This window comes from Tachypleus tridentatus, chromosome 8, assembly GCF_004210375.1.
Source record: "Tachypleus tridentatus isolate NWPU-2018 chromosome 8, ASM421037v1, whole genome shotgun sequence".
NCBI lineage: Eukaryota > Metazoa > Arthropoda > Merostomata > Xiphosura > Limulidae > Tachypleus > Tachypleus tridentatus.
Genome location: NC_134832.1, coordinates 105,773,944 through 105,799,935, shown reverse-complemented (window position 1 = coordinate 105,799,935; position 25,992 = coordinate 105,773,944). Strand labels below are relative to the sequence as shown.

Genomic DNA, 25,992 nt, shown 5'->3' with positions numbered 1-25,992 from the left:
ACTCTTATTTATATCAGCAGAAACACCTTAAAATATTAAAATATTAATAAGGCAAAATTTTCCCCCTATTGAAACCATGTTGATTATCCAACAAATGTTTAAACTTTGATAAATTACTTTGCAAAGCATCATTTATCAGATATTCAAAACATTTTTCACTGGTGATGTAAAACTGTTATACCTATGATTATCAGGACAATTGTTTATCACCTACTTTAAAAAAACAAAAAAGGAGTAACATAAGTCAACTTCCAATCCTTTTGCATCTTGCCACTATTCAAGGAATACTAAAAGTAGTAGCAAGTGGCTCACATATGCAACCTTTAACTTCCTTTAAAACCCTTGAGGAAATATAATCTCCTCTGAGAGCATTATCATCTATTAAAGTTTCCACTTTCTCTCTACAAGTTCAGTATTAATGTAATTATTATATTCTTCAATCTTGTTTTCATCTAGTAACTGTTCAAGTTGAGGAATGTTACTTAAATCTTAATTAATAAAAATTGAAGAAAAAGTAGAATTTAATAACCAAGCTGTCTTATAATCATTAGATATGAGCCTTCTTTTATCATTGTACAAAGTTTCTGTCCCCATCCTTATGTTTTGCTTACTTTTAATGTATTTAAAGAAATCTAAGTTTAATTTTTATATTTTGAGCCAGTCTTTTTTCATATACCCTTTTGGATTTCATGATTACCTGTTTGCCCAATCCTTTATAATTCTCTAAGCCTCTTATCATAGTAATTAATTTAAACTTCAAAAATTTATAATGCATTTCTTTAACTTTATCACTTATCTTTTTGTAAACCAGTTTTCTTTTTTTACTTGCAGCCTCTCTTTTTCTTCTCTTATAGAACATATTCTAATATTGTGTGACAATCCTTTCCTAGTGCAACAGATGGACAAGTGATATTCATGTACTGCACATATAACATATGTTAACTTACTCTTACCTAACTTGGTAAGTATTCTTACACTGTAGCTCAGTATACATGAGTGTCGTATGTTTGAAATAATTTACTTAACTCCATGACACATCTTTGACATAGCACAGAACTGTTGAAGTATATCATAGCTTGCATTTAAAAAGACGATTTCTTAATAAGTGATACGTAGTAAACAATGTTAGCATTAACATGCACATTATTTTTGTGGAATGTGTTACATACCCAATAATAGATTTCATGTTACACTTATTTAATAAATATTTATCAGCAGATGTGTGAATCTGCTAACTTCATTCCTTGCAACGAAAGAATCAAACACTTCAACCATTCTTTAAGTGATAAATTTATTTCAGTTTATATTGTGTTATATATCTAATAATGTATAATTTAAAATTAGAATAAAATATTTTTAAGAGCACCTTTCTCGTGTTATTTTCCTCTTTTTACTTGTTTCTTCTTTCTTTTGACTGATATGTTATTTGTGTTTTACAACCATAACATTATATATTAATAAATAACTAAAGATTAGAACTAAAGATAATAAACATACATTTATGAAGATATTAAAAGCAAATAACACAACTTTACTGCTTTGCCAGAACATAGCAAAGAATAAATACACTTGTTGCATGGAAAACATGCTGACTTTCTGAATTAAACCTCTGAGAATTATAAGTGGTGGAAAGAATTTTACAACAAAAATACAACAGTTTCTCATTAATGAGAATCTTATTTTTAATTTTTGCTAACTCTTTGTAAGAACAAAAAGACAACTTTCAAAATAGGAACTTATTTTTCTCTCTCTTTATTACTTTATATCTAGCAGTTTTTACTCTTTTGCCCTACCAATTCTGAAGCCCCTTAAAGGCTGTGGCTCTCTGTAGCTGCTGGTTTGTAGCATAGGTCATATCAGCACTGGTAATCTTGAACAGCTATTTTAGAAATGTCTGGGTATGTGTGTATCCCCTTATAACTGGTGAACTACTAGACTGATTCTTACTAAACCTGCATTATACACTGAGTGCATGCAGGGAACTGAAAAAGAGGCAGAATTTGGATTTTATCCCAATGTTTCACCTCATGGGAACCAGTTTGTGTTTCTCATGTGTTAAATGAGTACATAAGTAGTACCTGTAAAGTTTGGAAATTGGTCCATTCCATAAATATAATTAGGAGTACCAAGAAACTGCACTACATAGTTTATATTTTCTTTTATTCTTAAACAAGTTATTAACCACAAGTTCATTGTTCTTAGACAAAGTCACAAGATCTACAAATGTTTAATATATGCACAGTTGAATACAATTCATTACCACCAATAAAAACGAAATGAACCAAAATGTTTTCACATGGTGTGGCATAGATTTAAAAAAAAAAAAGCAATCTTCATCCACTTCAGTGAAGCACCAAACATTTATGGAAATATGAGTTACAAAATATTTTTTTACTATCATACAGTAAATACAAAACCTACTATATTTAATTTCTCTTGCAGTATAATCTAAGTTGATAACTGCAGTAATTAATGAACATAAATGTTTTAGTAAATTAGACAAGTTCTTTACTGGTTTGAAAATTGTCCCATCTATGTGTTCATATTCATGTTTGTAATACAATATGCATGAACACATTCATATGTAATCTGTACTATAATTGTACTGACATACACTGTTATATGGAAGGTTAGTCTGTTTTATACAACTTCAGCTTGTTGAGAAGTTTAAAATACTTGTTTTTTGTACTGAGATTTGTAATGTGATGGTTTGAATTGTCAAAAATAAGATGAGAACCAGTTAAGCCAGAATCAAGTTTGTTTATGCTGTCAGCATGTATCAAGACTACATCCAGTCTCCAACCTTAATTCTTGTAATGTCTTGTCACTCATCTTTTGATTATTTTTACCTATCATGTTTCAAATTCATGCATATCAACTAATGCAAATCTTATTACGTTTACATATTCTCATGGACCATGATTTTGAATGTGTATATCAGCAGTTTGTGACTGATATAAATTATATTTTGTTTTATACTATCTAGTTTTCAGCAAATTTATAAACAATGAACCATACTGATGTGTCAGCCAGTAGATAAATTTCATCCCTCTTTAACTTATCACAACCACCATATGTTGATTACTGTTTCTACTGTTTGATAAGGGTTTAACTACATCCAGGATTATTTTCTGTAATTTAAGAACCAACAGCTATCTGGTCAGCTTTACTTCTTGGTAATGTGTATAATCCAGTGTTTTTGTCATCTTCAAAACCTTAATATGAATGTAGCCAAGAAAACCAATTTTGTACATTGGCAGTCATGCATAATATTCCTTGATGCCCTCATTCAAAGTCTGAAGTATCTCATAAGTAGAACCCTTGAGATCAATAATTGCATTACAGAATATACAGCACCCTGTGTAGATCGAAGTAGCAACATAGTGCACCTACTTCCACTTGTAATCTCTTACTTTGTTGTATGGCAAGTAGCTTCAAGTGTAGATCTGTGTTTCTTAGCTGTACTTGTTAAGGTCATAGTGAATCAGTAAAGTCATGATGCTTTGTTTTTTTATCACTGCTGTTATGATGACTTGCAGCTCCACAGTTCCTACATTCTTGACATTCAGAAGAGACATAATTCATCTGTATTACTCTCCTCTTGGAACATTATAATCCAGTGTATGGTCATAATATTAGATTTTTAAGGTTCATGATCAAATTTTGTGATGTTTGGTCTACACAAATAATGAAATTATTAATGTATGGTAGCATATGGTAAATAATACAACTGCAAAAAATTTCTTCATTATGCAGTAACAGTGTTCAGAAACCATCAGTAACAATCAACATTATAACAGCCTTCAAATTTAACAACACTAGAGTGATTCAGTTTTCACTGGTATCAGTATCGAGGATGAATGGACAGTAACTGAGAGTCAGTCAACACCAGAGCCTTAGCTACAGTATGCTTTAAAACTAAAAATGTATGGTCATTTTCTCCAGTTTACATAATGGCAATGACTTCTTGTTTGGTTGGGTACAGTCTATAACTGCTGTGATCTTTGTAGGTATCATGGATACTGTTTATTTCTACATTTCCACCAATGTATGCATTTGTACATACTCTGTTTGCTTCAGTTTCAACTGTCTTCTACATTTATAGAAATATCAGTTTCAGGCTCCTGATGACAGTCTGAGAAAGTGCATCCAGGCACCAAAATGTAGGTTAGATATCTCATTGCAGCATTCTCAGTGTAAACTCTATCAGCTTCATAAAGTGGCATTTGTATAATACAGACAATTTTCACATGTATTTAATACAAGCTTCTTGAGTGCTGAAAGCAATCTTAAGTCTGCTGTCATCATACAATTCAGCTTGCTAGAAGCCAATCAGTGCATCCAGGCATTTGTGGCAAAGGAGTGGCATTAAAGCACATTACAATTTCTTCTTGGAAACTTGTGTAAAACCATAAATAAACAGATATTATAACTAAAACCAAGAACTTCATTTTGTTTGCACAATACACATTTTTATTTGGTACTAATCTACAGTCAGCATTATACTCTATATGTTTCAATCTCCTAATGCATTGAAATATGTATTAATGCATGTGAGTGAGGAAGTCAGTGCCACAATGTAAGGTTTTACAATAGAAGAGAATAAAAAAAAAAACATAGTTGGTATTACTAATTTTCTGCTTTCAGTCAGGGAATGATAAATAATACATCAGAATGTTTATGTTTGCTATTAAGTAATGTCCTGAACTTCTCCTTTATGGTCTTAACTTGCAGCTGCTTCCACTATGTTGTTTATGACATCACTTATGTTTTTCAGTGTAGTATTGTTTTTTTTCTATCCCTAGCATAATGCTTCGTGTTTCCATCTTGAAGCTTACAGCTTTGAGTAACCTATCTTGGAATTCTTTATGGAAAAATCATCCAAATCAGTATTTATATCTGATTAACATTTATCTGAGTCCTAAGATGGATTTGACATTTAATGCTCTAATAAAGGTGTCATTTGGTTAAGTGTTTCAGTGATGTTTATTAACAATCTTAGTGGAAGCTTTGTATCAAATTGAATGGTTGTTCTCAAAAGTGTGTTATTACTCTGCTCAGTTGGATGTTTATGTCTTCAAAAACATTAATAAACTGAAAATGTACCAAAAAACAACGGAACATTGTCACATGAGTAAGGTGAATGTGCAAGCCAATCTATATAAAAAGATGAATGGAATGAGCAACCACTAATGACTGCTAATTGTAGTCCTGAAAGTAGGAAAGTTTTGCAGTTGATCAGTCAGAATATTTATGGCAGTGTATCTGATAGTTTTATGACAACCTTACACAATTTTGGAATATAGCATTCTTGGCATTATTTATTTCTTGAACTCTGTATGTGTTTATTCAACTTATCATCCATTCTTAGATGTCTTGTCAATTTTTCTATCATTCTCTTTCAACAGACCTGTAAAGTTTTGGTAGTGTATCTTCTGTTGTTTTTTTTTTCTTTTGCTTTTTAACATGTCCTTTTTCAACTAGTGTTGGACATTTTTGTTAAAAAAACAACAAAAATCTACCCAATCTTGCTTTTCTTAATTTTAATTAAATTTTTTTTTACATTTTTATTGGCTAAAAAGAAGGTCTTTTGCAGGACTCTTTTAACATTGTGGATGCAAAAAAGTGATTTGAAGTGATAAAGTGACTAAAGTCTGTCAGTGTATCATGAACTTAACTGGCAGTCTTAAACTGACATGTGAAAGTATTCATAAACATTTAGAACTACCTTTGTAGATATCTTGTGGCAAGCTGAGTACAGTATTATGTCTGTAGCTACTTTCAAAGTTTTCTTGTCATCTTACTGCTGACTGTTATACTTCAACCTTCCTTACCAAATCTGAAGTAAAATAATTCATATCTCAGTTGAAAGCTAAGCATAAAAGGTTGACTTAATTAATTATGCTTAGAATATGGATTTAATTGATATATATTGCATTTACTACCAATGGGTATATGTTAGTACTAGCTAGTACAGAGACTTGAGGATGCTGTATATCACTTTAAAATTTATCATTTAATGAATGAAAACTTTTCTCAAAGTTGTCTCAAAAAGATGCATCCAAAAACACCCTCTTTGGGAGTTTCTGGATTGAACTTGCTTTTAATATTCAACAAATTGTAGTGCAAACACAACTCTTGGCTCCAGAGTGACATGTAAAACATTTGTAATGTTTCGGTAGTGTTTTTCTCTTATGTTTTTTTTCATCCAGTTTGTAATATTTTTCTATCTTTCTCTCATTTGACACCAAATGTTATAAAGTTGTCTTTCATCATTTTTTTTGGGGTGGGGTTACAGAGGACTCTGATACTTACTGAAAAATAAAAGTTAGTTTTACTGAACAAACACAAATAGCTGAAATTTTATAATCTTCCTAAGTCTAGGAACAAAGAGTTTAGCTCAAGACTGTATGACTTGTAAGTTGTTTTATTTTTTCTGTTTATACTTTAAAATATGAATTTTTTATTTTTGTAAGTTTCTGTAGCTATAAATATGTACAAGTACAGTGTTTAAAACAATTAAATTATTATTTTGTTTAAAAGTAGCTCCAAGAGTCTGCTTGACATTTCATTTGCCACACATCTAGCTATGAGATGTGATGGTATAAGTAATTAATAATATTATTATTCTCCAGTAATTTATTTAAAGACTATATGTTTACAAGATAAGGTGTTGGTTTTATAAAAGGATTTCTTACATTTTTAATGCAACCACATGACAAATAAATGTGATACAAAGTTAAGAATAATTAATATGTTAGTGTTTAATTAAATTTTCAGTGAATTGTTTTTGTATTTTGTAAGTGTAAAACTAAAGTTATTTTTTAAATTAAGGTTACATTTTTTGAATTGATTTTTTCAATAATTTTTTCATTCATAGCTCTTTTACTTATGAATGGAGCTAAGAAAATTATGTAGCACAAATATTACTTATTTCTTTGCTTTGCCCTTTGAAGAAAACATTAATCTATCCTTTAAAACCATGTAAGTAATTATCATTGTATTATGCTGTGTGTATATGTACACAGTAATGAAGATGTATTATGAAATATTTAAGGTAAAGTAAATTTATAGGTTATCTTGAAATGTTAGCCATTGTTGTATGTATAAAAAGATGAATAGAAAATGGACTTATTGCTATGTTTACAAAAGAATGATCAGCACTTTCAATTACAGTTTTATGTTATCATATCTTATTCTTAGTTTACGAACTTTATTTATAAAAAAATTTGTAGAAACTGCTATATATTCAGACCATTGAAATAATTTATTGATGGCTTAATAAACTATGTTTCAAGAATAGGTATCAAAATGAATGTTAATTTTTAAGCTTAGTTAGTACAGTACTTACATACCATTCAGTAAAGTGTGATTACACTATACCTTAATGCAAAAAAATAAGAAAAATTTAAAATTTGTATTAAGTATATAAACCTCAAACCTCTTCAGTCTAGTAGATAACACATGCCTGTAATACTTTTATTGTCTTGAGTTTTTTAATATGTTCTACAGTAATTCCTGTACACTGAATCTGAAAATGATGTCTGTTTTTCTCTATCACATACAGATTTTTCACAAAATGTCATAATGCAATACACAAAAGAAGTACCACGAAACATAGTTTTGAGACTAAGAGACATAAATTTCATACACAAAAATTAGGATGTATGGTGATGCATATTTTTTTTACATCAGTTTTCTTCCATTTTCTTCAGTTTGTTTGCATTTTTGGTAACAAACATAATAATAAAAAATGTTCATTGTGGTAAATGAAATAATAATGAGAGTTTTTTCTTCTTGATTTAAAAAAATTCCTTACATGACAGGAAAAAATGCTGTTTTTCAAATTTACATAGCTGAATTATGAGAAATCTGTTATTAAGACTAGAACCACTTTTATCAAGTTTAAATTTGCAGGGCAGTATTATTAAAGATCACTTTAAACTTTGTTCAAAGCTGAACTAAAATTGATATAAACTTGAAAATGATTTTTTTATAGATATATTTGATATACATATGCAACTTAGATATAAACTAAATATGTAAGGCAATGATCCCATGGTTTAATTTAGCAATACAGAAAATAATTTTCCAATTAGTCTTTTTCATAACACTTGTTTTGTAAGTAGCCAGTTGACAGTAAATTCTTTCTGACCACTAATGGGAGTTTTTGTTGTTAATTTTGAAAAATAGCAGAAACTGAAACACTTATTAAATTATTTCCAAAGATAAACATATATGATGGTGTATCATTACTCTTTCCTAGTCAAAACATACTTTAGCATCTAGTAAACTTCTTTTACAGTCTCTATCATAGATTACTGGATGTTGTAAATAATGTTTGAGTTGTTTTTGTTAAACAGCTTTTTTGTTAGAATGTCACTGAACTGGTTTTAGTTTTGTGTTGTAACATTAAGCAAAAATTTTTAAACATTTGTATTAGTAATAGTTGTTATAAAGGTAATGTTTTATCAAATTAAGTATTTTATGTGTTTTGAGTACTTTTATTTCTATTATTTGTGATAGGTTTGGCTCATATCCTGACAGAAGAGAAATGTCACCACATCGTCAAGACTCAGACATGAGAGCCTCTAGATCTTCATTTGCTAATGGTTATGGTTCAGGTAAAAATAACTGCAACATAAATTACTTTTAAGTCACAAGTGGTCATATAAAAGTCTAGAATGTTTAGTCATATGACATTATTAGGAGTGTTCAAAAGTGCATTTATGGTTGTTTGATTGTTAAACAGTGCTTTAAATTACAGGTATTAACTAGGTATTGATACAACAAAAATACCACATCATAGATACTAGCCTGTAATCAAATTTTGGTTGATCATGGTATGAGTCGTTAGCTACAATTAAAATTTTCATATTTTATGAACTAAATAGTTGAGTAATATTTAGGTAGTTGAAGCTAATCATTGTAAATAAACAAGAAGGAAGGTTTACATGTTCTTCTGTTAAGTGCCAAAATATAATTTTTTTTTCCTTAACTTTTGGGTCTTAACATACTTGTCTTCAGTATGTTATCTGTTTGTCACGTACTAAATTTTAAATCTAAAAATAAAAATTACAATAAGTAGCACATAAGAAAAGAATAAGCTGAAAATTTATCTTATAAATATTATTAGAAAACTTTTAAATGACAGATATATTTCCAAAATTACTTCTGGCTTTGGATTGTATTCCACTTAAGACTGTTAGGAACATTAAAGGAGATTGTTCCCAATTGTTTATATCCTTCTATCTGCATTAACCAGTGCACTTATTTAAGGAAGAAATAATGTTTCTCTTTCAACCCTTGTTTTGTTGTATTGTGGATGTTGTCTGATGGCATGAAGAGAAGATATGGTTGTTATAATCATGTTTATTTTGTAACAGAAAATTTAATTCTGTCTTGTTGGCATGTATTGTTGAGAACTTTTTACTTATAACAGAAAATGATTTTTTAAAATATTTAATATGTGGCAGAAGCAAATGTACACTAAGTATTTAGTACTATTGGAACTCATTTTGTTTAGTGTATCATGATATCAGTAGTTGAAGAGTGGTTTTGTAGTCATAAACCAAGTCTTCTAAATTGTGATCTTCACTTAAGTATTGTTGTAAAAGGGGAATGAATGGTTGAGATTATTATTATTCCCCTTTCAGTAACTTAAATTAGCAATTTCTTATGCATATATACACTTCTGCAGATACATCTGTGTGTATATATATGTATGTATGTATGCACAATAGTGTGTTAGTGTATGTAGGCACGTATGCATGTGTAGGTTTGTCTTAATTATAATTTTATGTATATATTTTCAAGGTCTTGTGGTATATTTATATATCTTATTACTAGTTTATCTTTTCAGTTTTCTTGCAAGAATTTTATTCGTATAAATGTAGAGTACCTATGTGGAACATGCATTATAATATTTTTATGTGTTGGGTTTAGTTTTAGTTCACTTTAGGTTTACTTATCAGAGATGGAGTTGTTTCTATTTTTATTACCTCAGCAGCACTTTTTTTTTTTTTTTTGAGTAATCAGGTAGTACTTTTGTGGTCTTCGTTCGATTTATAACCTGAAATAATGTTTCTTTAGGGGTAACACATTTATCAGAAATTATATATGCTAATATTTCCTTCAGTTTGTACAGTTAAGTACTAATTGTTACTTATTACATGTGAATGTTTACCTGTTCACATTATTGAAAATTGTGTTTTATTTGAAAAATTTATATTTCATTTTATTTTTGAAGGCTGTTTGAATACACATTATTTAATTAGAATCTAATGAGATTTAGTTCTTAGTTATTTTATGAATGTACACATTCATTTTAAAAGTAAGAACAACTTTTGAAAAGTTTATTTTACAGTTATGGACATAACGTACTGTTTCAGTAAATTTATCCAAACATTTAAAACACAAATAAATATATCATGGTATAAAATAATGAACTGTGTACAGATTCAATGGAAATGCAAGACAAGTTTAAAATACACAAAAAAGAATACAGAAATGAAAAGGGTAAAAGATAAAACTTGTTACAGTTGCCCCAGGCAGCCATATTCAGAGGTATAAGTATGTACTCATTATGTTACGCTTTGGCAGTTTTGTGAAACTGGAACAACAGGGTAGGGGAAAAGAAAAAACAACAATAAACAAACATGAATTATAGAGCAGTACAGAGCACGTATGTTTATTATTTGACTATAAAATTAACTTAGAACATATTATATCCTGTTTGACATCAGACATCTTTTGTACATGTTCATGTTGATTACAAAAGCTCTAGGTAGTATCTACTTTCATTTATAATAACTGTTTAAAGGCTGCTAATTTTAGTAAACAGATAAATAATAATTTTATGAATAAACTTTAAACTGAAGCATCAGTGAGTTAATTATTTTATAATAAGGGTAACTCAATTGGGACATTTGGTTAAACTTTAATTAGAACAGTTACTATTATAAGTAAATAAGGTAGTTAATTATCTTAAACATATCATTTCAAGAAACTCAATAATAAAAATTTCTCGAGAAAGGATACTTTCTTTTTACAGGTGAGTTAGCAGGGCGTATCTTCAAAAGGCACTCTGTTAACACTATCTTTAATTATGATTTATTTATGTTTTGCTACTTTGTTTTTTAAGTGTTTTTTAACATAAATATCCACATTTTAATATTACTACCAGTCAGAATAGATGTTGGCTTATATTTCATCAGTACAATGTAAAGAGCTGTAGAATATTTATTTTTTTAATATATAGAAAGTTTACACATAGCAATTGTTTTATTTTTACATGTATTTTGTTCTATCAAAAGTTTTCTAATGCTTCTGTTGATTATAACCATTTATTATCAGATAATACTATAGAACTAGACCACTCTTATGTTTTTATGTGCAATTTATTCAAAATATTTATTATAACACTTCTTTAGGTGTAACAAATATTAGTATCAATGATAGTATGATGTATATGGAAAAGTATGCCTAAAGGCATCTCTACTTAAACTTATTGACTGTAAACCTCTATTCTTCAGAAGGGAAATTTCAGTGTAATACAGAGGATGATTTTTACAAAAATAACTTTGGATTTGGCTCTGTTTAATACTTTTGCTAAGTGAACATAGTTTGCAGGTCATAATGTGATGAATAAAAACAAAGGAAATATTACCTTTAAGAGCTGTTTTTATTAAGTAATGTTTCAGACTACTGCCTCTCTTCATACCTAAAAGCAGACTATTAGGAGATTCATGATTAACATGCAAGTTGAACAGTCTTTTAGAAGCTTTAAAGCACCTTTTTGACACGTGTTACGTATTAGTCGAACAATCTGTTTAAAACACCTGATTCATATAAATAACAGAACATGGTAATAGAACAAATTGTTTTAAATATCCACATTTTTTGAAGTGATTTTTTTCAAGCTGTGTTTTAAATTCTTAGTAAATTCGTCTTATGCATGATGAGCTTCCAAACACCTAAATATGAGCTATAGTATGATATATGAGTAATGCAATACAGAAGTATTAAGTTTTTTTTATTATTATGCTTATTTTGTCGTAACATGTTTTATTTGCCTTTACTAAGATATATAGTAGAAACATTACTTTCAGAATATAAAGTTATATGTATTATAATTACATATGTCACCTTGTCATTAAACTCTGATTAACAGGTAATAACGTACCATACTTTTTGGCTAAAAAAGGACACTGAGTTGTTGGAAGGGATCAGAGCAGGACTGTTTGGATGATTATAAGTTTAGATACGTTGAAATTTCTTAACTTGTTTTGTTTCTTTAAAAAAAGGGTCGAGGATGATCCAACTGAAGTATGTGAAAGTAATTAAAAGAAGATTGATGCATCAGATTTTTTTTATCTTGAATTCCTAGAGTTTTGTATAAAGAGTTTATAAATTTAAGATTTCAAAACATCACACACATCTCTATCTGAGGCAGTTTTATTTCTTCAGTAGAGAGGTAAATATTCCTTGAAAAAAACAGCAGTTAAGAGGTTAAGACTTTATAGAAATGGTGGATGATTGTTTGAGGATTTAGTGGCCAAATTTCTGTTTGTTATTGGAGGTACATTGGGAAATAGGACATTTTTGATGGGGCAAATGTTGTATGTTGGAACAACGTGATGATTAACCATTTACAGATATTTTTTATGTATATGTCTGAGATATATGGTGTACAAATATGTTTTAAAAACTTGATTGCCTGTAAGAAGGAGAGTGGATAATACTTCATAGGTATAAACGTTTGAAGAGTGTAGAATGAAAACATAGCACAGACATGCATTAGAAAAGGATGTTGGTGCTAATAAAATAATAAACTTCAGGTTATTTTCTTTCAGACCAGCAGAGTGACCAAGTTGAAGATGGGCCACTATATTTGTTAGAACATTTGGCAACTTTTTCAGTTGGTTCAGAATTTGGTAAGTAGAATATTGTCTTGTGTGATAGGAATGCAGTTGTGTGTAACAGCACTTAACTGATTCTCTCTACAAACAAATAGTGTAACATTAGTCTGAACTGATTCTCTCTACAAACAAATAGTGTAACATTAGTCTGAACTGATTCTCTCTACAAACAAATAGTGTAACATTAGTCTGAACTGATTCTCTTTACCCAACTTTGTATAACAGTAGACTGAAATGACTCTCTTTACAAGTGCATGACATAGCAATACCAAATGGTTCCACTTTTACATGTATTGCATAGCATTTCATGTGAAACAGTATTTTTAGGATGTAAAAGCATATCTTAAAACACAAAAGACGTGTTTTTTAAATCACATGTGTAGGAAAGAAGAAATATTTTATTTCTATTATGTATTGTAACAGCAGTTACATATTTTATTTCACCAATTTGATTGCATGATAACAGTCATCGGTGTATTGTTTTTTGTCACAAGTTTTAGAAGATATTGTGATGTTCTTTAGAATGTTGTAATTATATGTTATAGATTTAAGCCAATAGATGGTACTGTTGTATGGTTTAATTGACTAGGTCTGGATTTTCACAAGAGTATAAATGCTACTGTTTAAGATAAGTGATTTAGTATTTGTATATTGTATACTCTTAACATTAAAATAGAATGTGAAACTAAGGTTTGTGTACTTTTTTATTAACAGATTATTTAGCGTGTTGAGACTTAATGGTTACAGTGTTGTTATCAAGTAGTAAATAACCTATGTAAAACACAGTAGCAGTAACACTTCAAGACATTTTTTGTTGAATTATGGAATTTTAAACACATTTTTATAATTCAATTATTTATATATCTTTAATAAGTCATCTGTCATTTTCAAAGAAATTCAGTTGAATGTCTTCATTAACTGTTTAACTGTGTACCTTTTTTACAGGTTTAGAATCACCTAAAGATGGACTTCGAAGGTTACTGCAGATGGAAAAATCTACTGGAATCTGGACTCAGAAGATGCAGTTGAAATTGGATCGAAGATGGGTGGTTATTAAAGATTATGAGAATGGTGTAAGATTCTATGTTAAGCCACTATTAAGAAAGTTTTATTTTTAATTCTTTAGATTTCAACCTGATTTGACAATTTGATTTTTAGGTGTGATTTCTTCTTGTTTTTGGAGGCTGGTTATCTGTTGTACAATGAACTTCACACTTCAATAAGTTGCTTAGTTTACACATGTTGAAACCTTAAAGAGTATGATATGAAGTAACTATTTTGAGAAATAGGCAAGCAGTGAAATCAGCAACTCAGTAATTCTTTAAAAAACCAAATGTTACAAATTAATTCCCAAAATTTGAAAATAAATGCTTAAATAATTATTATAAACATATGAGAGAATAATCATCTGTGAAATATTTCAGCCAATTATCATTAAAATAGTTTTGTGTTGATATGACAAATAATAAACAAGACGCATATACAAGACCATGTGCTTCTGTATTTACATAAGTATAACATGATGATTAGTTGTTATTTATCTATAAGCATGTCAGTGAAGAAGTTAAATGCGTATTTCTGAGCAGAATAAAAAGGTTTTTTATAATGGATTAGTATTGCTTCTCAGAGAAGTAGGAAAAATGAAACTGTATTAAACTTTTAAAGTTATTTGAAATAAAAACAATATGGTAAAGCTAGTAGTGATTATTGGTTTTTACTATAATTAGGATGTGGTGGAGAAGTTTCCAATGAACTTGATCAGTGATCCAACAAGCTTCATTAGCAATGATTCAAGAGAAATTTACAATAATGTCCTCATATTCATTGTTCGAGAAGATTCCAGAAACAAGTTAAAAAACTCTGGAGAAATGCACATCTTTCAATGTGTTCGGGTATCAGTAAGTTTACCATTTGTAGTCAAGAAGTTTTTCTCAGTATTATGAACCTTTGGCTAGGTGTTTTTACTGTCAAATTTTATGATTTTTGAATCAATAGAAAAATTGTGAGGCATTAAGTTTTGAGAAAAAAAATTGTAATTTTAAAGCTTACTTGTAACTGTGGAAATAATAGTGCAATAAGAAAATATCTGTTTGTATACATGAACATAATAATAAATTACAAAACTTGTATATTCATTCCTTCATTTGGAATTTTGTGTTTTGCAGATATTAAACATAAGCATAATACTAAGTTTATCTTGTTAAAAAGGAATGCAAGTGAATTTTTAGGAGTTAGTAATTTTTTAAGATGATTTAAAATTTAACTAAAAATTAGTAACCTGTGAATGCTTGTTTTTTGCCAACATCATCATCTGCAATATATTGTTTTATAATTACTTCAACACCAATGACCATAATGTAACCAGTTGTTTATTTAACATAGTTATCTTTGTGTAGATGATTTACTTATTTCTGACCAGTATACATGTGATTCTCTTTGGTATTGCATAAAAATGTTTCAAATATGGTAATATGTTTGTGTTGTTTGTGATCACTTATGCATGAACAGTACATGTAGATTTACCGACAGTCAGATGCATTTTTCAGGATCATAAGTAAGTTTATAATCCATCTGAAGATAACTAGATTCTGCTATATAAGTGGAGGTTTGGTAAGATAAATTATGATGTAATTCTAGATTCCTATAAAACTAAATGAGTCTGTGCCAAGAGTTAAATGAACTGGACATAAATTGTGATGCACAATTAAAACAGTCTTTATTAATATTGCAAGCATAGTGTGTGTGCTTTTGTTAAACAATAAACTGTTTTGACCCCTTAATTAAGTCGTGAATTGATTAGTCTAGTCCTAATCCTTCGTGACTTATTTTGAGATGAATTTTTAGATTTTTTACACTTCATCTTATGTAATTGAATCTGTAATGTTAAAGTTATCTAGATGAACTAACACTGCCCATGTGTATGGTCATTCTCATTCAAAGCTTTAGATACCATTTTATCTACTACATAAGAACAATGCACACATTGTGAAGCATTACAGTCATACCTGCCATAGGCAGAATGGATGAGACTTCAAGAAAATGAGGGAGGAATAAAGGCAGCTAGAACAGAGTCAATTCTAAAACAAACTTACCATCCACTGACACTATAGCTATTTTTCAGTCTTTGTAATTTCTACATCTTTGCTCATCTAAGCACTGATTGAGCTTGATCCAGGCTTTTATACCCCACTTGAATGCCCTTGGAAATACCTAATTTGCAAAATTCTCCACCAACTTTAATGCAGTGGGAGAAAAATTACATTACTCTCTGAATATCTGGATTTCTTTAACCACGAATCCAAGTGCTGCAGTTCAGGTCATTACCTTTGAACTCACAATAACACCTTTTGTTTTATGCAGAGTTTGCTCATCACAAGCATTCCTTGGGTCTGTGCATGCATCATTATATGGATTAATGGCTCCTTCTGATGTCATCTTGTCAGTTAGCAGAGCAACACATCCAGAGTAGAGAAGTCCATTCTATTGTCAACTCAATACCTTGTCTGTCTGGGTGTTATTTTTTGACACGTACTTAAGTAAAGGCTAGTCAACTCTTATCAGGCTACTAGCTATGGAAAGAGCAGCCAGGCTCTTACTCATTTATCCCTCTCCTACTGTGGAGGTGGTTCTCTCTTTTTTGGTGGATGTGGGCATCCCTCCAATCCCTCATTCCCATGGGAATAGCTCATGTGAGGTTTCTTAAGTTGTTACTGTGTGTAAGTGGATTATGAGCTTCAATCCAATAGATTATCTAGTCTCCCTTACTCAGGAGCAACATTGTAGATCTCGAGTGGTATTTAGATCAGTACAACATTCTTGTCTGGTTACTGATACCACCTCTTTTTCCCCAGATCCATCTGTCCACAGATGCGACTCTTCAGGGATGATGGGAATAATATCTAAAGTTAGGAATTCCAGGATATTTGAATGGATATCAAATATACCCTCCACATTAATTAACATTCTTCAACTCCTACATATACACAGGGTCTTGGTTTAACAATGTGTATGTCTTTTGATGTGAAGAATCATCATGATACATATTGACAATTCCATGGTGGTATCATATTTCTCTTCAAGAAGGCACACATTCCCAAGATTTTTTTTTTAAACTTTGAATCTTTTGTACTGTGGTTACTCCCTTTTTTATCAGTCTAAGGCATGCCATATTCCAGGAGTGATGAATTCAATTGCATATCATTTTTCTCAGCCCATCTGGATTCTCCCAACAGAAATGATGCTACATCACAAGATTTTCCAATGGATTTGATCACAGTTTAGGTCTCCAACGACTGTGCTTTATCAACTCATTAGAATTCTCAGCTGCAGTTGTTTTGGTTCTTGGTACCTCATCCCTAGGCATCGACAGTAGATGCATTCAATCAGTACTGGATGGATATGCATCTGTATGCCTTTCCCCTAGTTTCTCTGTTGCATATAGTTCTGGCTGTGGTTTGTTCCACTCCTTGTTGCGTTTTTTTGATAGCACCATATCAGCCATCTCAAACATGGTTTCCTCTTATTTGGTATTTGTAAGAGTGTTCACCTCTGCCATTTCCTCTTTAGTCATCTCTGTTGAGACAACCTTGGTCTGTCATTCTGCACACATACGTTCAGAAATTTGAATGTCTTGCTGCTTGAAAATTATGTGGTCCTTTGCTTCAATTAAAGCTTTAACTTCTAAAATTACATTGTATTTAATGAAATATCTTCGTAGACCAACTACAGCAACTTATTGTCAGTGATGTATCAAAAGGAAATTAAACCTAAGCTACATACCATATCCCATTTTTGGCTTGGGTTTTGAAAGAGGTCTTGCTTTGTCTACTGTGGCCTTATATAAGGCATCATTATGAACTACCTTTTCGTATTCCAAATGTCAGAAGATTTTTTACTCTCCCTGATTTTTGACTTACTAAAATTTTTTTCATGTCCTTTGGCCCAAACAGCCTTTTTAGTTGTCTAATTTGAAATTTTTAGGTTGTGTTTCTTGCATTGTTTTGTCATACTTTTGAACCTTTAGCCTCTTATTCTTTGTTTCACCTTTCACTTAAATTATATTTTTTTATATTTTGTTGTCAGCATTTGGACATTGTCAATTGGAGTTATTTGCAGTACATGTGCATAGGACTATTCATCTTTCCATTTATATTCTGCTTTACCAATTCTGGCAGTCAGAGTGGGGGATAAATCTATCTTGCCAGTTAATTTGACAACCATTTCTCACCTTTGAGACCTCTTGAACTCCTGTTGTGTGTCGTGTCTTTTCAGGACCCTCAGGTGTTTTGTGGCTCATACTAACTCATATAGAGATATTAGGAATTAACTATATATTCACTGGGATCCTTCAGTTTCCTGTGATTTATTTCCCATTTTCTTAACAAGGTGGTTTTGCAGAATGATTTACATTGCCTTTTCTGAATCAAGTCTACAGGAGAGGAGTCTGTTGCAAATCATTTCTCATCAGATTTATCATGTTTCTGTGTCATAAGTGGCCATTTGAATTGCCCTCTGGAAGACACTGTGTGAGTTGGTATGTGGACTTCTCCCAAAACTCTCTTCTCTCGTTAATTACATGATCTGGCAGTTTCTTCTCTTGAAGGTTTTTTTACTACTCGATGTAACTGTTTTGACCACATCTGCTAGATTTTAACAAAGGATGAATAATTTTCTCCATCATATGGATTCTTTTCTTTCCAGAATCCCTTTACATTTTCAATGAATCCTACTCAATAGTGAGTGGTACTCAGGCTGATGTGCCCTTATCATCCTAATTCTACACCATCAACCACTTTTACTATACTTACTACAGGTTGTAACAGGCTTTTTAGAAATGAGGTGTTCCAATAGAACATCTAGATGCTAACCAGATGGTATTATCATTTTCATGAACTATCATGAATAAAGTCAAAAGAAATTGTACCCATTCCTGCTGATCTTCTGATTGAATAAATTGAGGTTGTTTTACTTTTGAAACATTAAGGAACTTGGGTTGCCTATTGAGTTGTTTCCAAATCACTGTTCCTTGGGGCTCTCCAATGTACATTACTTTCTACTAGTGGAACTAGAGAGTTCTTACCAGACTTAGTTTTTAGTCACTGGAGTGGTGGACAGAGGCTTCTTCTCCAAAGTGAGCAAGTTTCCTCCACTCTTGGTGAAGAGGACAAAGTTGGGGTCCCCAGCCAACACAGGAATCTACAAGTTTACTTGTAACACCAATGCAGATTTGATGCAAAGCTATCTGGTTGGGGGTTGCTTGGCTCTTCTTTTTGATTAATATCAGTTTAGTATATTGTTCATAGAATGAAGTTCACTATCTTGATATAATTACAAATGTGATTGAGTAGTTTTCTACATCCTCTCCATAATTCTGGGGGCAAGTGGCATTCTCTTTGCCCACTCAGATGGGGAGGGAGGATGAATGTTTATAATTCCACACTGGATGAATCGAGTAAGGCATACACATACTTGCCATTCTTAGTTTGGGGAGTTCCCTTTTGGACTTCTTCAGGCTGAGGAGAAAGTTTGTCCTCTTCACTGTTACTTACTTTCTTGCCATAATTTAGGTGGTTTGAAACATTTCCCTCCATGGCTACACATTGGAATCTGATCACACATATATCTCTATATAACACTGCAGTTCAGTTGCTCTATCCACCAATGTGTAATATCAGGAACAAGACCCCTTAACTCCAACTGCGAGTAGTGGACTTTGGCTATCAGGTTGGGGCTGGTCTGTAGTAATAATTACTTACATACTATTTCCACCCTTAATGCAAGATCTGTGCTTTAGGTGAAGAGCATACCCGTTTTGGATGTAATGCTGTTCCCCCACTCGGATATCATTATCTTTGTGTACACCCTTGATCCATACAGATGTTTTATTTATGGATAATACCTGCACAGGTTCCTCCACCTTTTCAATGTAGGATTCTAGTTATAGTGTCAGCAGATGATAAGTATGTTTTGGAAATTAACATTTTCCTAAATTGAAAATTCATTTTCAGTAATGCTAACCTCCACTGACACTCTCGTGCCATTCCTCCTCACTGAGAGCCAGTGTTAGTGATTGGGATGGGTTAATTCTCAAAAAAGTGATTACATTATCAGAAAGAGATGTTTGTATCTAGTACCTAGATAGAGGGTGCATTGATGTATTGATGTGAGTGGAGAGTTTTGCAAAGTAAATGTTTAAAAGGCATTCAGGTGGAGTGTAAAAGACTGGAGCAAGCATGATCATTGCTTAGGTAGGCAAAGAAGTAAAAACCCTAGAGATGAAGAAATAACTATAATGTCAGCAGAGGTAACTTTTATTGGAAATATATTTTCGATTTAGAAAAATGTTAACCTTAACAATTTTCTTCATTGCATGCTATGGGAAAGCTACACATAACCTACAACACAGGAAGGTTTTGTAAAATTCTACATTAAAATAAGATAAAAGCTTTTTTCTGCATAGCATATAGACACATCCTCTATCAGTCAAAAGTCATTGCAGAATGCATTATTATAGTAAGTTAATAAGATTGTTTTGATTCTTTCTATGCATAATTATGGAAACTGATGTTACGTTTAGAAGCAAGAGAATTGAAAATAAAAATATTAAAGAACCAATTATCCCAATTAACCTCTACTAGCATAAAGATTTGAAAGATGGTTCATGTGTATATAAATAAGTAGTATACTGCAGTTGGAAGTGTAACATTATTAGATAAAAAAAACAAAACTTTTTTACCCTTTCATCTTTACAATAGCAGTGTTAGAAACTACAGCTGTAAATAGAAAATTGAGTGGTCTTTGAAACAGGCTAAATATTTAATTTAGTAAATATTCTTTAAACAGTTCAAGAAAACCAACAAGAATTTTTTTTGCTCTCTGGGAAGGTTTCTTCAGTAATGTGTTGCATATGATGACTAACATTGCTTAATGATATTTTGATTTTGTCTTACTTAGGCTCAAGATGTGGTGGAAGAGATGAGACTTTTTATGAATGGAAAATGGAAACCTGGGTAAATTTTCCTACCATTTAAGATTTCCAACTTTAATATGAAATAGTTGAAACTACATAAATTGTAAAGTATAAGTTTTGTTCACTTGAAACATCACTTTATGGTTTGAATTTTGTACTTATTGTGTTTCTGTCTGTACTAATATTATTAATTAATTAAAAATAGAATAGATTTGATAACATGTATCATATTAAAGGAGGATGCATTTATAAAATTTAAATGACTTGTAACAAATTTCATAAAGAGTTATATACGTCATCATAAAGTACTGGAAACAAGAATAGAATTTTTATGTTTAAGGTTTTAATTTTCTCTTTATTTTTCAAAACAGTTTTCTGTTCGCATCTATTTATTTTACTCATTATGTTTGTGTGGTTCAGGTTAACTTGATGTATTGAACTTGTATTATAAATCCAAAGTGTCATTTGAAGTAAATATAAGTTTTTTTTTATATTGGTTTTAATGTTTTTCAGTTATAGAAGTACACCTAGACCCATTCCCCCTCCTCCATCAAATCCTCCTCCTAATCCTCCATTAAATGGAAGAGTGAGGGATCATGTAAACCTGTTTAATGCAGCAGCTGCAGCTGCTGCTTCAGTGCCACAAGGTAATTCATTTTTTCTGTATATTCAAGTGTTAAAAGTTTTAGGTTTTCAGAATATATATAAAAATGTTTATTAACCTGTTTTATACACTTGGAAAATATGAAAGATGGATTTAACCCAATGTTAAAACTGTAATTCTGAATTTACTAAGTGTGTCTGTACTAAATGGATCAAATTTGTAGTAAAATATAAAATGCTGTTGTACACAAAATATCAGATGAGTTGAAAATGTATTTGTACTCAAGTTCTGCTTGTAGTTGGAGTACAAGGTAATATTTATACAGGGTGTTCAGAAAGTCACTGTGCACTTATATATTTATCAACAGACATGCTTCAATATAGAATACAGGAGGTAAATATGAATGACAATTAAAACAATGTTGAAAGTGACCCCTGTTGGCATCAATACAGGCTTGGATCCTTTTTATTTTGTTTCTAAACACTGCTATCAGTTGCTGGCTTCAGATAGACTGAATGAATGTTGTTAAAATATGATTACAAAACTGCACAGTGACTTTCCGAACACCCTGTATAACATAAGTTCTGACTGTAGTTGGAGTACAAAGTAATATTTATATAACTCAAGTTCTGACTCTAGTTGGAGTACAAGGGAATATTTATATAACTCAAGTTCTGACTCAAGTTGGAGTACAAGGGAATATTTATATAACTCAAGTTCTGACTCTAGTTGGAGTACAAGGGAATATTTATATAACTCGTACTTCAACTAGAATCAGAACTTAAGGTAATATTTATATGAAGAATAAATATGCTTTAATCAATTATACAATTTGTGTATTCTATTTTCATAATTTCTAGAATCTTTTAACTTGCATATCTCCAGTTTTTTCTGTATTCCTGAATAATGTATCAGGTATCTACTTTCCTCCACCACAAACTTTTACCAAATCAGCAAAAGTAAATTAATAGTTGATCACTTTTGACACCAAATATATAATACCAGGTTGAATGTTGCTCTGTAAAAGATCATTGCTCAGGCATTTTGACCCTCTCTCATACATATAAAGCTAATATTCTTGTATACCACTAATTTTGCAGACTGTATTTGCCAGTAAATAACAAACTGTAAGTAATACATAAGTTACCAATTGTGTTAGTTAGGCATCATTGAAAAATTTTGAGTAATTCAATTGTATAAATAATATCAATAGTTTAGAAATAAAAAAACTTTAACAGCAACCCAACATATTTGTAACATTTTCAAAATCTTTAACCATTACCTACATTTTGATGTTCAGTTTATTTAAATCAGATATTGAAGAATTACATAAAATTTAAAGGTAGCTTAAAAATTTTAAAAGCTATTGACCTTCAGTGTTATGGTCAGAATAAAGTCTTATGATTTCATAACCCTTAAAATTTGAATAGTATTTATTTATATCTGCCCTTCTATTGTTTTTAAGCATTTAAATTTCTTTTTGAAATTTTTGTCATCTGATTATTAATTTCTGTTACTGACATTGTGTTCAACTTGTGTATTTTATTTCATTTTATCACAATGAGTATTCTAAAGTTTTTATATTAATTTTACATTTCAAGTTTTTGCACCATTTGTTTAGTTTCTTTCACTCAATGCCATGTTATTTTCATCTGTGACATATTACATTTTCTACTCTACTTTATGACATTGTCCATATATCATAAAACCTACCTTTTCCAACACTTGAGCAGTTGCATTTTTTACTTATATCTTGACTACCATTTACTGTTTTATAAATTCTGCTATTTATCTTCATTGCTTCTGAGGTTGAAGAGAGTTTCTTCAAAGCACTTGGAATTTTCATTTGTTTTTTTATATCCTTATTATGAAGAGTCTCATATGTAGCAAGTTCACATCAATATGATTGTACTTCTACATTTCTTGTAGTACCACGTAACTCTCAGACAAAAAATGAAAGACAAGAACAGACGAGATCACCATCTCATTATTCTCGAGAAATTGCTGAAGAACCTACCTCAGTGGGGAATGAAAGATATGAAAAGGAAGTGGTATGAATAAGAATTTTATGACTTATTAACATTTCATTGAAGAAATTTAACTGATTGACTAGAGAGTCAAATATTAATAAAGGCACTGAAAAGCTTGTTTTATAAATAATTCTGTAATAAGACAGAAGAGTTCACCAGAATAATAAAATAGTGCTTTAATCTGTAAAGAATATAACTGAATAAACTTCAAATATAGATTAGATTTTATGGTCTTTAGAAATTGAATGTTTTTTTGGAACCAGAAGTTAGATTTTGTCTTGTGATTTATGCTAGTGCAATATTTAAACAGAATTTTTTTTTGAGGTTTATTTTATTTTTTAGTTAACTTCATTATTAGCTTTTAAAATGCTTTCTATTTGTGTATGTCTTTGATCAAAAAATGTTTAGAAAATTCTTGAACATAATGAAATTTGAAAAACAGGTGGTTCAGTTTTAAATCAGTGAATGCAATAAGTAATCCATAATTTTTTATTAATGTTTATTGAGTAGATTAAAAAGATGAGTTATTTTGAAGTTTAATGCTTTATTTATTTATTTCCTCTCAGATGTTTTATTTCAGTTATTTTTTCATCCATCATTTTACTATTAATATTTCTAGCAATAGTTTTAAATATAAATTTATTTTTTCTTAAATCTAAAAAACCTATAACTGGTTTGTTGTGGAAATTTGATCAAATGTTAAAAAAAAATCTTAGAAAAAGTAGACACTAAACTAATTCAGCAAGCATTACCCTGTTACAGATGATGTTGAACTGTTGTTTTGATGATATTGAAATATTTGTTGGTCGACTTCAACATGCTGCAGCAGCTTACCAAGAATTAGAACGAAGACAGAAAAGCCGAAAAAATAAAAAGAAAGATCTTGGTGGTAAGTAGTGTCAGAGATGCTTTACACTTTTTTAAATATAATTCTTTTTATTAAATATTACTGTTGTTTAAAAAATAGCAATATACAAGGGTTTGTACATTTTGCAGATTGGTAACATAAATAATGTAACATTATTTACCTAGAGGGGACATATTTTTACCTTCTACAAATAAAAGAAATAACTACTTTATGTATGTCTTTGAAACAATGGGTGTCTCTGAAGCCATAGCCAAAACATGATCCTCATTGAAATGTATTTTTGGATTGATTGAAAATAATCAATTAAAGTATAGTTGTTTTGATTGCATGTCATATGCATCCCATTTAACTTTACATGCACAAAATCAGTCCATTGGATCAAGCTCATATTGGAGAATTAATGTTTGCTGTGAATTCTATAATTCCAAATGTACTAATGTATTTTTATATACAATTCTGTAAGATTTTAGTAAACATTACAAGTATTCTATGCATAGAAAAGCTTAATTTTAGATAAAGTATTTCTACTAAAGATTTCCCTCTGAATTTATTTCAGTCAGTTTGACTCAGATTCTGACTTTTCTAATTGTAAGTTGATTTTCATATTAAGAATAAAATAAAATAAACTTTTTTAATCATTATACAGTTTTCATATTTATGTACATTATCTCAAACAGATATCATTTGTTACTTTATCTGTTATTGTTTTCCTAAACACCATATTGGGTCAGTCTATTTTATCAACCTTTTACAAACCACAAGAAATATAAAATAACTGTAAGTTACCCTATTTTTTCCAGAGTAATTGCATATTGTAGCAGAAAATTAAAATTATTTATCATAAACAGCCTTAGGCTCATAACATTTTATATGTATTTTCCTGGAGATGACCTAAGAAGGTCGAAATGTTGTTCTCTGCTTTATTAACGAAAATGTTAATGCTCATACCAGCAGTCCTAAGATATATATTTTTACTTTAACTGGGTTTCTCATCATCATGAATCACCAAACCTGCGTGTGTGCTGTCATATGTGTGTTTTACACCATGAAACCTGGATGTTTATATGCTTCATTACCAAATTAGTTTTGCCTACATTTATGACATTTAGTGGAGAATACTTTTCCTCTAATTTTTATTTAAATCATTATTTTACACTGTCAAGTATGGTTTTCAAGGAATATTCCTGTCATACTTAAGAAAATACAGCATCTTTCAGTGTTGACGAAGTGATACAAAGGATTGAATTTATTTTATTTTTTTGTAGATAATTAACACATTTGGGAATCAGCCTGAAAATTAATTGTATAATGAAAGGGTTAAACAAGACTTTTTTTTGAGTGAGTTTGTGTGAGAAGCAATAATAAACTCAATTAACCTACTTAATATTTGATCTAGTGCTGACCTACATGTCAAAAATAAGCATGTTAGTGCTTATACAGATTGTCACTACCTAACACATGAATTTTCATCAAAGTGGAACTTGTTTATAAAACTTTTTACTGTTAATGAGGTTTTATATTGTATCATATTGTCTAGCCTCTTAAATTGTAAAGAAATTACCAAAAATTGGATGAAATTATTTATTATGTCAGCTGTGAGA

The 25,992-nt window shown here is 30.3% G+C and overlaps 1 protein-coding gene across 18 annotated transcripts in view; it reads left to right on the top strand.

Annotated features, from left to right (window-relative positions):
* The window catches only part of LOC143223133 (epidermal growth factor receptor kinase substrate 8-like), a 172,547-nt gene that overhangs the window by 89,815 nt on the left and 56,740 nt on the right, over positions 1-25,992 (top strand). For 8 of the 18 annotated variants that reach the window (XM_076450653.1, XM_076450661.1, XM_076450655.1 and 5 more), the window contains 8 exons: positions 8,527-8,624; positions 12,855-12,935; positions 13,866-13,993; positions 14,648-14,818; positions 20,874-20,929; positions 21,403-21,536; positions 23,423-23,544; positions 24,286-24,412. In XM_076450653.1, the coding sequence (XP_076306768.1) occupies positions 8,527-8,624; positions 12,855-12,935; positions 13,866-13,993; positions 14,648-14,818; positions 20,874-20,929; positions 21,403-21,536; positions 23,423-23,544; positions 24,286-24,412 (917 nt within the window). Of the gene's footprint in view, positions 1-831; positions 962-6,398; positions 6,418-6,880; positions 6,985-8,526; positions 8,625-12,854; positions 12,936-13,865; positions 13,994-14,647; positions 14,819-20,873; positions 20,930-21,402; positions 21,537-23,422; positions 23,545-24,285; positions 24,413-25,992 lie in introns of those variants that run through there. The other 10 variants (XM_076450645.1, XM_076450650.1, XM_076450646.1 and 7 more) reach the window with 4 other exon arrangements.